This window comes from Ceratosolen solmsi, unplaced genomic scaffold (genome assembly GCF_000503995.2).
Source record: "Ceratosolen solmsi marchali unplaced genomic scaffold, CerSol_1.0 scaffold10, whole genome shotgun sequence".
NCBI classification, from domain to species: Eukaryota; Metazoa; Arthropoda; class Insecta; order Hymenoptera; family Agaonidae; genus Ceratosolen; species Ceratosolen solmsi.
The window spans coordinates 26,518,105-26,530,771 of NW_011948412.1; the positions used below are offsets into that span (position 1 = coordinate 26,518,105).

Consider the following 12,667-nt stretch of genomic DNA (forward strand, 5'->3'; position numbering starts at 1 on the left):
AAAATTTATATAAATAATTCGAACTCCAACATTAATTGATATTTAATTTGTATTAGCAATTATTTACACACTATAATCAAAACCTTTTTCATTTTTTCACTCTTTTATTCTAATAATAAATTATTTTTAAATATTTAACATTATGCAACTTAAGTAACATAATTATGGTACTCTACATTAATTCAGTGATTATTAAATAATATTCTATTATCATATAAAATAGTAAAAGTACTATAGGTAATAGGTATATTAATTATATAAGTACTTTTTATATTATATTACTTACGAGATACGATCATAATAATACATGGAAAATAATTTTTCATATTTTATATTCTATTGATATTTATATATTAATTTGTTATTGTTTTATTTCAAAAGAAAAAATAACTTCTTTTGCTTTATACATTTAGTTTGATTTTTTTTATCACTTTCATGGATTCGATGCACATCGCAATGTTTGTTTTGTAACAAGTATTTCAATTGGTAAATATTTACAAAAATTAATTATAAAAGTTTTGTATTATAAATATAAATGATTATAATGTTCCAATTATATTTTAAAATTCGAAAATAATTATTGATATAAATCTCTACGTAGAATATTTAATTATTAGCAATGATTTTGATGAAATTTAAATGTGATTTTAAAGTACTTTGCGTATATTTTTATAGCAATAGTAATTAGATATTCAAAATTTTAATTATTTTATATTCTTTTGTAATAATATGTAAAAAATTCATTGGCTTATAAATTGAAAATTTAAAAATATTTTGACTTAAATACACATATTTAATTACTAATACTTTTCATTAAAAACTAATGGCTAAACATAAATGAATAAAGACTTAAAGAGTTTTAATACAATTAATTATTTTAAGAACAAGAACAATGAATATAACATAATTATTTGTATGTAATATATAATTAAATTTAATTTTTAAAAGATTCAATTAAAGAAGAGGATGAATTAGGATAAAAAATTTTATTAAATATTTTTTTTTATAAAATATATCAAAGATATTTTATTTACAAATATATTTTTTTTAAGTGTAACTAGTTATATATTGTGGATAATATTGTAAACTTACGTTAATTACTTTGCTCTAAAGATTTGAAAAAAATTATAAACTTTTATATTCAAAATTGACTTGTTTTATACATTCAGCACTTTTTACTAATATTATAATCTTATTCCGAAGTTCCAAAAATAATGTATTAATAATATTTATTTATTGTTACAATATTTTAATAGCAATAAAATAATGATTTAAAATAACATTTTAAAAACAATAACTTATGTTTCATACATTAATTGTAATCAATAATTTATATAATTATAATACATAATGTTTTGTATTTTATAGGAAATTTTTTTTAAATACATATAACTATTTTTTATATAAAATATTGAAATATCTCATTCTTATTTTCATAACTTCATTAGTGATTAAAAATTATTACATATTAAACATAATTATAAATAAGCATTAGCATATATATTTATTTAACATATTTTTTTTTCTTTTTAGATAATTTTCCTCCTACACAGTGAATCATCTTATGTAAGTTTAAATGTAAAATTTTATTCTTATTTAACTTATTGTATATATTGAAAAGTATCGCAGTAAATAATATTATGAAATAAAGAATATCGCTTGATTATTAATTATTAAATTCCTTAGATCATATAATTTATGCATATTATTAAAATAATGGTTTTCAATTACTATGATAGTATAAATACGTTTAGTAATTATTCTAATGGAGTATAATTTATTTAAATATAAATAATTTCTTTAAATCATAGAAAAATAGATTTTTTAAGTAATTTCATAAAATTTATAAAATTATGAATTACATATGTCTAATTATTAATTAATTAACAAAATAAGAATAATAATACAGAAATATTATATTTAATAATTTTATTTAATGCAGTTATTATAATTTAAATGAGTGTAGAATATTTTATAATGCAGAATGTAATTATATTTGCTTGCTATTATTGAATCGTAAGTATCATAAATTTTTAGTATAATCTTCAAGTTAATTTAAATTCAATCATAAAATTCTATTATTTTCAGTATTATGTATTATATAAAAATATATCAATGTTGGCCTTACCTCCTTAGCAATAAGATTAATTACAGAAAGTAACATTCAATGAAGCATTAAGATATAGAAAATCGTATAAGTGAATGTTTGTTTTAAATTATTAGTAAGCAACTAAAAGAAAAATCTTCATCTGCTTGTTATTTAGAATTTCCGGCCGATTTAATCTATTCGTGCTCATTCAATGTAAAGATAATAAAATAAAAAATAATTTCATCAAAAATAGCAGTCGAACTAACATTTTATAAATGGCTTCAATGTGTTGCTTCATTCACAAATACATCTATAAAAATAATTGGTCAAAGAGACTAATCGCAGTTTATAAAAATGCCTCTATTGGTGATTTATTATTGAAGTAGACTGAAACATTTATTGGAAAACACATTTTCCGTTAAGGAATTTCTGAATTGTATTTCTAGATATTTCCATGACTCGTATATTGCGTGCATCTCATACGGACGAAAATTTTGCTGAAATTAAGGTTGAAATTACTACGTAGACAAATTTAATTATTTCTTATATAGGTTTCAAACATTATTGTCCTATTCATCATTTCAGTTTTGCAAGATGTCGAGAAAAAGATTAAGAAAGAATCTAAATTAGCTTGGTGACTCAGTTTTAAGAAATATCTGTAATAATTTAAATTTAAAGATCGCTAGTCGATAATGTGTTGAGTATTATTTGATGACTATGTTAAGAAATATTTAACATCATAATCTAGTCATATTTATCTGTGGAAATATTAATTATTACTTTTGAATGTGGGCATCCAAATAAAAAATGCATTAATTCTTCAATGCTTTTTGAAGATTTTTTTAAATTTCAGATATGATTGATGTAAAATGTAATAATAGTATATCAGTTGTCGGAAATATCGATTGTTAAAAGGTATATAAAAAAATTTCCATTTAATTCATAAGATTCATTTTCATTTAGTGTCCAATGTTTGAAAGTGTTTAATAATATTTATGATATTTAAGATACTAATATAGGAGTATTTTACAAGTGTTTAAAAATCCATTTTGGGAAGAGATTTAAAATATTTAAAACATTTACGTACAGAGTAAATAAGTAATACATTTAATGAATGGTAAACAATGTAAAAATAGTTAAATGCAAATAGTATGTTTTAATTTTTTTTTAAATCTTAAATATAATTTTAAATGTTAAAAAAATTTAGTTATCTTTTTCTGTTCAAATGTTATGGCACCTTTAAAGTTGTACGTGCATTGTAAGTTTAAATTGCCCTAGGTACCTTTAATTATTCCCAAAGTAATATTGTCAACATATCAACAGGCATTTTGCACTCATTAATCTTAGCACGTGCATTTGATATGTTTAAATTTTATAATAAAATTCTTTTAAAGAATTATTTAAAGAATTAATTAAATTATATCTAAAAATTAAATCTTAAATAATTATAGAAATAATACTAAAATAGTATTTTTTTATTGTATTGATAATTTTATTATTTTTAAAGTAAAACCATCCTTAATTTACTTTAAATTAATATTTATCGGTATATTTAAACATGTGCAATAAATTTTAAAACCTGTGTTCTAATATAAATGTTTTCTATATTAGAATATCAAGTATCGAAATAAAAGTTTATGTTGAATTGTTAATTATGAAAAATATTATCTATTTTTAATAATTTATTATATACTCTTATTTAAAAATAAATATGATTATATTTTTAATTTTTTATTACAGCTAAAACAGTTATATTTCAAATAGATAATTTTTGAACGGATCGAGAGATATGAATATAAATTTCTTCGGTATTAGTACATATGATTAATTAATATTTTTATGATACAACATTATATAAGTTTATTTGCAAAAGTATGTTTAATATAAAAATATATTGTATATTATATACTTGTTTTAGGGTTTCTCAAATACATTTAATATAGGCATGTAAATATGTACGAAAAGAGAAGCTGACATAATAATGTCAAACGTACAAGAAACTGTTTTTATCAGCTATTTTAGATATACCTTCATTTCATTAGTTTTTCTCGTTCTGAATAAAGAACAATTAAATTATGAAAGATAAAAAAAAATTAAATTCCACAATAAAAATGTGCTGTAAATATAAATTTATTTATGAAAAAAGTGAATATAAAAAAATCTATGGTACCAGAAGAGTGAATGTAAATTTGTCGATGTTATTATAGTAAATAACAATCATAGTTGATTATTTCTTTCATTCTTATTATATAATAATATTTATATGATACTTAGATAGTTTTCATTGTGCATGTTATTTAAATCTATATGCAATTGTATTTTATATATATTAAAAAATATATAGCTTTTGTTAAATAATTTTAATGAAAAAATTTGTATGAATTTATGTCATTTTCTCAACATCATATTTTTTACTCCAATTCTAATTAATACAATTCATGAAACTTTTTATGTAATTTCAACATATCTATAAAATAAAACTTTTCATGTTTTAAAATTTGAAAACTAATATAAAAATAATCAATCTACGTTTTTCTTTCTTTATATGTTAATCAATATAAAGGAAAATCTACATATTTAAAACAACAATTATATTTTAATATAAATTATCCGCTAATTAAGAAAAAGAAAATATGTGAAAATTGTTGAAATGAATATTATGTCATATTATTATGTAATATTAATATTATTAGGAAGTTTAAGAATTAATTTACGGAATTTATTTAGTATATTTTTCACAATAATGAAAAAACTTATTTTTAAATTTGGAACAAATTTTTTGAATAAAGACAATTTGCTTAACATATATATTTATATTCGAAAGTAAAATCATACATATTAATATTAATATTAATATAATTTCACATTTCTTATAAATTTGAAGTTTTCACACTCTAAAGAATTTTAGAATACTAAATGTCATAAGATACTCATTAGGATTGAAATTATTAAAAAAATTTTTATCACTAACTCTTATTTTTTTAAATATTAATTTTAATTATTTACCATACGTGGAATATTTATAGTTTATACATTAAATATCTTGTTATTTAGTGCAATCGAATAATTATTCTGTGTATTTTATTTACAAATATTAATATTATTTTTGAACAGACTTACTATTTTATCGAAAATAAAAGTTACAGTATGATTTAAAATAGAATTTAAAAATACTTTCGAGTCAGAAATTATTTTTTAATCTCATATATAGCAATATTATATTTTCATTTAACCTTCTTATCTAGTAATTAATATATTTCTTATCGTATACTTATGTTTTAAATATATTATATTCGTCCATATTATATTTATACAAAATGTACATATTTAAAGTTTTGATATTTTAATGATGATATAACCATTTTTTTATGTAAATAAGAAAACCTTTTTATATAAATTATGTGATTAATATTTTTAAAATAAAATGTATTTAATACTGTTTAGATTTGGATACGAACTTAATAATAAAAGTAATTAAAGAATAGAAACATTTTATTATTGCTTCTAATATTTTTATGCTTTTTACAATAAATTATATGTGTTAATAGTACATAATATAGTTTACAACTAGTTTAAAAATTCTTTAGTATTTTATTATTAAAATCTATATTTTTATATAAATAATTCCAAATATTGATTTATATTTTAATTTAAAATATTTGTAAGAGTATATAAAAACCATTTCTTTTATTCATTATAAACATCTTTTAGTTAATATTAATTGGATGAGACTATTATTTAGACTGTAACATTTAGAATAAATACATGTTTCAATGCTCATATTCTTTAAGTTGAAAATAATAATAAAAAATTTTATAAATAAATTTAATATAGAAAATTCTAAAAATAAAGTACATAACGATAATACTACAAATATATGAGAAATATATGACCTTTCCAGTGATTTAAGAAAAGAGTTTTATTTTAATATAAAGTCTCGAGATTAAAAAAATACTTGGACAATTCTAATTATGTAAGGAATTTTTATTCTTACTATGTCTAGGGGCTAAATTTTTGTTGTCAAATTCAAGTTTCAAATACCGTTAATTTTTGTATTTATTTAAACTTTTTCAATTTTGCTTTGTTTAAAAAGCTTTTTCTTTCTTACTCAATTTCTGCAACATTCTTCGCGTTTCTCTTAAAAATTGGTTTTCGATAATGTCTTATAAAGAACGTCTTTGCATATTTATATTTGACAGACGGAAAGTAGAACACAACAAGTAATACACTTTTCCTGTAGTGTATCGAGAGTAACAATTGATGGATAATTAACTTGCCCATCCCCGATTAATGCAACTGCCTAATAAAGATAATATTTAAAAATGTGTCAAAGAGTGTCGCTTCGTTATTAATATCATATTATCGACGAGTTTCCAGTACTTGCTTCTTCGCACTCTTATCCTAATAATCTGATAGTAAGCTTCATCTCGGACTTCATGCAGTTCAACTGAATTTCGGTGACTCCAGAAGCTGCTTTTCATGTCTCTCAACTAGTTCACTTCTATATGTTACTATATGTATGTATGTACGAGATTTTATGAGTTATTGCATATTTTGAATCGGATTATGAATACTTGCAACAATATACATATAATCATCTTTTAACAATTGAGTAAAATTTCTCGATTCGTTTTGAAGATAATGAAAATAATTAAATATAGTTATAATAAATAAAAAAGAATATGATACTTTTAAATATATAATATTATTGTATTATAATATTTTCATACATATTCTAACAACTGTAATATTATTGTGATATATATTGATATTTTTTCGATTTTCTACGAAATCGGATGCATAATAATTTTTCATTTGATAGAGATTGTGTTGGTTCCTTTATGAAATTCTATGTCATCCCAAAGTCCAATGGATTAATCACACAATAGACCATTGTAAGAATGTAACAATTATTTATGATTGCGCATATGTATTTATTGTTTGTTATATGTATTATGAATAAAAAAAATGACCTTTCCTTGAATTTACACTTACACCATCCATAATCTTTATATCATTAGCATATTGATTAATTGTTAGTTATGATTGGTTAAATAAAGATTATCTATCTAACTAAAAAAATATTTTTTTATATTAATTCAATATTTTACATATATATTTTAATATTTTAAATGCGATTGGTTATGAGTAATTTAGAAAATATAAATTATTTACTTTATTTAGAAAATTTTAATATTGATATTAATATCATTATTAACTAGAATGTTAAAGTAATGTTATAAAATACTACTAATCATTAATTTAACAGAAGAATAAGTAAAATGTAGAGAAATTCTGAAATTTGAATTTCATATTATGAATTCAATATATATAAAGATTTGTTCAATAATATTTTATGCATGAAATTGAAAAGAAATTGGAATTTACCTTTAATTGACATTTAGAAGAGTTTAAATAAAGATACGCTCAAATTTATGATATGCATAATTTATAAATGCAAAAGCAGTATTTGGTAAAGTGACGAATGAGATAGTAAAATTAGAAAAACAAGAACTCTTCATTCTTGTAATTTATAATACAATATTTGATTATGTTTCAATAATGAGAAATATACTGTGGATATTATATGCAAATTAAGAAATGTTAAATAGATTAATTTTGAATAAATATTACTGTTATAAAATAGGAAATAGAATACACAATTTTATAAAATTTTGAATTATAAATAAAAAGGAATAGCATTTAAATGATAATATTTGAAATACGAATGTTTGAAATGATGATTTTTTGAAAAATAAAATATTGAAATATATACGAATACATTAATAATATTAAAATCTAATCGAATAAGTTCAATATTCTCTTTATTTTAAACATAAATATAAAGAAAAATAAAAACAATGATTGTGTATAAAGTATTTTCAGAATGATTTATAAAATTTGAAAAAAAAGTAATTTTAAAAAATATTTGACAAAACCATATTTTAATAATGTTTACATATTAATTCACATGGTATAGAAAGCTGTTCCTGATAAATGAATTATAATGAAAACATTTGAGTAGTACATAAGTATATAAGCGAATGATTAGGAATATGAAAAGTATATAAGCATATAAACGTAGTTAATGAATTTTACTATGCTATAGATACAGTAAATATTAGTATTTATATAAAAAAAATCCATCATGGTTTTCATTTATTCATGTAATAATTAAATATGCAAAAATTTGCAAATTCTCTAGTCGCAACAATTCTTTATTATATCAAAACATTAGTAGTTTTTATTCTTCACAACTATATTTTGTACACATAATGCATGAACAATACTCACTATATGCATATACGTGTATAGTTGCAAGCGGAATAGTTGTTGTACGCGCATATAAATATTTATTAGCTATATCTATTGTTATTTAATTTAGATGCAGTAAAACAGTCTTGAATATTAAAATAAAAAAGTCATATGCAACAATAATATCTTATAATATTATTTAATAATATTATTTTAAAATTGATAAAATTTATTGTTGTGATTTGATTTGATAAAAATTACATTTAAATGTTAAAATTAATCATAAATCATGTTGAACCGATGTTATATTACCACGGTTCATTAAATTTGCTTGATTTGAATAAATAGAAAATGTAAAAATTAATAATTAATCAGATTGTCCTACGTTATACAATATAAATTTAATAAATTTAAGATGATAATATATGCTTGTATATACATCTGGTATACCTTCAGCACATGGATTACTTAATGAAATCAAACCAACGAGTTTTCCAACACTTATTAATGGACCCCCGCCATCACCCTGTAATATATTAAAAAGTTACTTATTTATTTAAAGAAAATGACAATCTAATACTTCATACTTATAATTTTAATAAAAACTTCGATATCAATATAACCATAGTATTAATTATAATACGGGCTTTTATTATGTATTTTATATGTAATAAGTAAAAATATACATAATAGTAAAAAAGTATTTACGAAACAAGGACCAATTCCTCGATGTTGGATTCCGCAAAATTGATCCGCGTAAATTCCTGGATATACATCTTGACATTTTTTATTATTAATAATGGTTACCCATATCTTTTGAAGAAAAACACTATGTACGATATTTGGAAAATATGTTGATCCCCAGCCGACAAATACACCGATATTACCGTCAATAATATTTTCAGTTGCAAGTTTTATTTTTGATATAAATTTGCTGAACTCCATATAACCCTTTATCTACAAATATAATAAAAAATTATACTTTTACTAAAATTACATAATTGAATATAATATGCAGTATATTTTTTTATATTAATGAAATTCATTTTAATGATCGAAAAAAACGAAGAAAATTATTTTGTGTTCATTTTTACAATAAAATTTGTACCTTATAAATTAATAAATGTATTTTTAATTTCAATTAGTATTACATTAACATTTTAAACATACCTGAATAATAGCGATGTCATTTTGAATTGTATTAAATGGGTTTAAATTTCCCGTGTACTCGGTATGAATGAAAATTTTATTCGGATAATATGTGATTCCTGTATAGCTCGATGAATTGAAATTACCTACAATGATTTTTATATTGTCGTGTGAATCAATATTCTTATCGACACAGTGGGCCGTTGTTATAATATGAAAATGACTGATAATAGCAGCACCACATATTAATTGATCGTTCGAAATACGCTTTAATAATGCTTGATAGGGAAAATCCGTTGTATCTGTATTTTGACCGCCGATTATTCTCCCTTTCTTACTGAACACAGCTAAACAATGTTTTATTATGCTTTACATTAATGTAATGTCATATTTAGTAATTAATTTATAAATTAGAATTATATTAGACTTGTTTTGATTATTGTGAAACTTAAAAAATATTTTTCAATATTATTAATTATATTTTCATATACAAATTATATTAAGTAAGTTTATTTTATTTATTAATCTTGAATGCTTTATTAATATATTTTTATTTTTCTTCATATTTCTTTATTGATATTTAGTTATTTTATAATTAAATTTGGAATTTAAGGAGGTATAATTAATATATAAATTTTACTTACGAGCACTCGATATAAGGCACAGATAAATAAAAATTTGTAAAGACATTGCGGTAGTTGTAAATTTAATGACAGATTAGAAGATATAAAACTGACTTATATAAAAAAACTATTTATTATTCAGACGACATACGTTTTATCTTAAATATATTTTCTTTTAATAACGATTATAATTAGTTCTTACAATTGTAGAAAATCATGTAAGATAATGACTAAAATAAATAATAAAGTTAATATATTTGCTTTTGTGAATAGAGTAATACATATATCTGTATTACAATGCAATAATAAAAATAAATATTCACATAAGCTATTGAAAATTCTTTAATTAGCAATATATTTATGCATATGTAGATACACGTATGCATCATGCAGGTACGCATGCATATATTCATATCCATTTGATGTATCAAAGAAAAATATATTAACGTGTGTAATACTCTAAACATGATGTTTAAAACTGAAATATAAATTTTTCCATACGAGTAAAAATAAATTAATAAACCATAAAATATGATTTTAAATTTAAAATAAACTACAAGTATTTCAATGATTTTTTGTGGTTAATTGACTAAAGTAAAATGGATAACTTACAAGTTTTAATACAAATGAGGGTCGACTGTTTAATAGAGAAACGAATTGATACGATATTCGTAATTAATATGTGCATATAAGTTGTCAGCTTTGTTCTTTATGTTTTATTTTCGAAATGTACCGGTCCCAACCGGAATAATTTGTTGGTGGAATTTCGAAAATATGCATATTCTGGGATGTAGCTGTCGAATTTATATCTCGTTATTTACAAGCACACCTAAATTTTGACGTTAATAGTCCGCAAAGTAGACTTGTGATTGTTTTATTTACCTTCTTTATACATTTTCTTTTTCAGTAAATACGAAATTCCCTCCTTTACGAATAATCGCGTATTCCTTGAAATATTATCTGTAAATTATCTACATTAATCGAATTTGTGTTTAAATTTGTTAACAGAATTTTTAATTTACACAAATGTTACCCAAGGTTAATTAAAATATACATACATTTATACATACTGTTAAATAATCATTATAATATTAAAAAGAATACGTTTCCATATATTGCATATTAATTATTTATTTAATAGCGTATACTTAGTAAAAAATAGTATATGCACTGCTTCAGCTATATTTAGACTTTTCATTATTTAAATTTATTTAAAGCATATTTTCATCTATTTCATACTGTTATTGTATCAATTTTTACAATAATATAAAGAATTTTTTTTTCTATATAATAAAGTAATATAATTCATCCTAAATTTTTGTTTATATTGCTTCATTGTCCAAGACAATTTTAAAACAAATTGTCCAAGATAATTTTAACATTTATCAGTGTTGGTTATTATTGTTTTTTTCTTACTGGTTTCAGAAATATATATGTGATTTTCAGTCGATAGTTGATTATTTAATATTATTAGTATTAATTTAACGGTAAAGTTTTAGTTATCGTTGTTATTATTATTTATTATTTTATAATTATATTTATATTTATTATTTATACTTTATATTATTAAATAATTTTATAATTATTTTATAAAATTCATCATTGAAAGCTTGTTTTGATTCTCTGACTATATCGTGTTCCAAAAAACATACCTTATTTAGTTGATTTCTTAAACATGTCACGTATTGTACAATTATTTCGGTGTTAATTATTAGGAAAAATATTGCGAGTTGCCATATACCGATATCGTATTTATTTTTTCCACTATTCTCTTAAAATATTATATTACAACTGTTTCAATCCTGAGTAAATCGTTTCAGGAAATCATTCTATCATGTTACTTGTTTCTGAATTATATCTTGTTATATATATATATATATATATATATATATATATGTTCTTAATTCATGGTAATTTACACAATTTTCATAACAATGAAGATTTATTCTATGAGCGCCCATTATTCTAGTCTCTGCATAATTTAATGTAACTGTGTTGAAATCAATTTACAAGGTTTCCAAAATTTTAATCAATATTTACATTTACCACCGTGAATTTATAGCGTTGGTATAATTTGTATTGGAAAATCTCCTCTCTGCAGTATTTATTTATGTTAAGTTATTCGAATGACTGGACAATTAGTTTTTGTACATCTCTCATATATTAATCAAAATAGGTTTATTTACTCGATGGTGCATAGTTATAGAATTCTCTAGAAATCATAATAAATGTTTTAGTTTTAATTAATTTTTCTTTTAATTTTGTTTTAATATCATTTTTCTCTATTATATATTGGCTGGTAAAATCTAAGTATTAACATTTCGCTATATTACTATTTATATTTTTTATAGCGGTTTAAAACGAGAGTAAATCAAGGTTGTATGTTTTATATAAAAAAAAAACTAACGGTTGTCACTAGTTATTAATTTACTTTTAAAGTGCAGCACCCACATTCTAATTGGATATATACAACGATAATACCTATCTATTCCTATACTTGATTAGAGAGATCATTGAGAGGTTTTCTTTGAACCTATAAAAGTATTTTTTA

The 12,667-nt window shown here is 20.8% G+C and overlaps 1 protein-coding gene across 2 annotated transcripts; it reads right to left on the bottom strand.

Moving 5' to 3' along the window:
* Window positions 1–8,592: 8,592 nt before the first annotated feature.
* LOC105363585 (chymotrypsin-1-like) lies at window positions 8,593–10,918 on the bottom strand. Of its 2 annotated transcripts, none has more exons than XM_011501325.1 (4): window positions 10,729–10,918; window positions 9,515–9,840; window positions 9,053–9,301; window positions 8,593–8,870 (listed from the first exon to the last, which is right to left on the bottom strand). In XM_011501325.1, exons 1-4 carry the CDS (start codon window positions 10,802–10,804, stop codon window positions 8,712–8,714), a joined length of 810 nt encoding a protein of 269 aa, XP_011499627.1. In that variant the 5' UTR covers window positions 10,805–10,918; the 3' UTR covers window positions 8,593–8,711. The 2 variants fall into 2 exon arrangements, with proteins under 2 accessions (XP_011499627.1, XP_011499634.1); XM_011501332.1 differs by lacking the exon at window positions 10,729–10,918 and adding an exon at window positions 10,138–10,236 and having other exon boundaries at window positions 8,597–8,870.
* Window positions 10,919–12,667: the final 1,749 nt, after the last annotated feature.

Coding starts and splice junctions, on each gene's coding strand:
- LOC105363585 (XM_011501325.1), bottom strand. CDS start 10,804: ATGCACATATTAATTACGAATATCGTATCAATTCGTTTCTCTATTAAA. Junction 9,841..10,728: donor CCTCATTTGTATTAAAACTT/GTAAGTTATCCA, acceptor AACATTGTTTAG/CTGTGTTCAGTAAGAAAGGG. Junction 9,302..9,514: donor ATGACATCGCTATTATTCAG/GTATGTTTAAAA, acceptor TTATATTTGTAG/ATAAAGGGTTATATGGAGTT.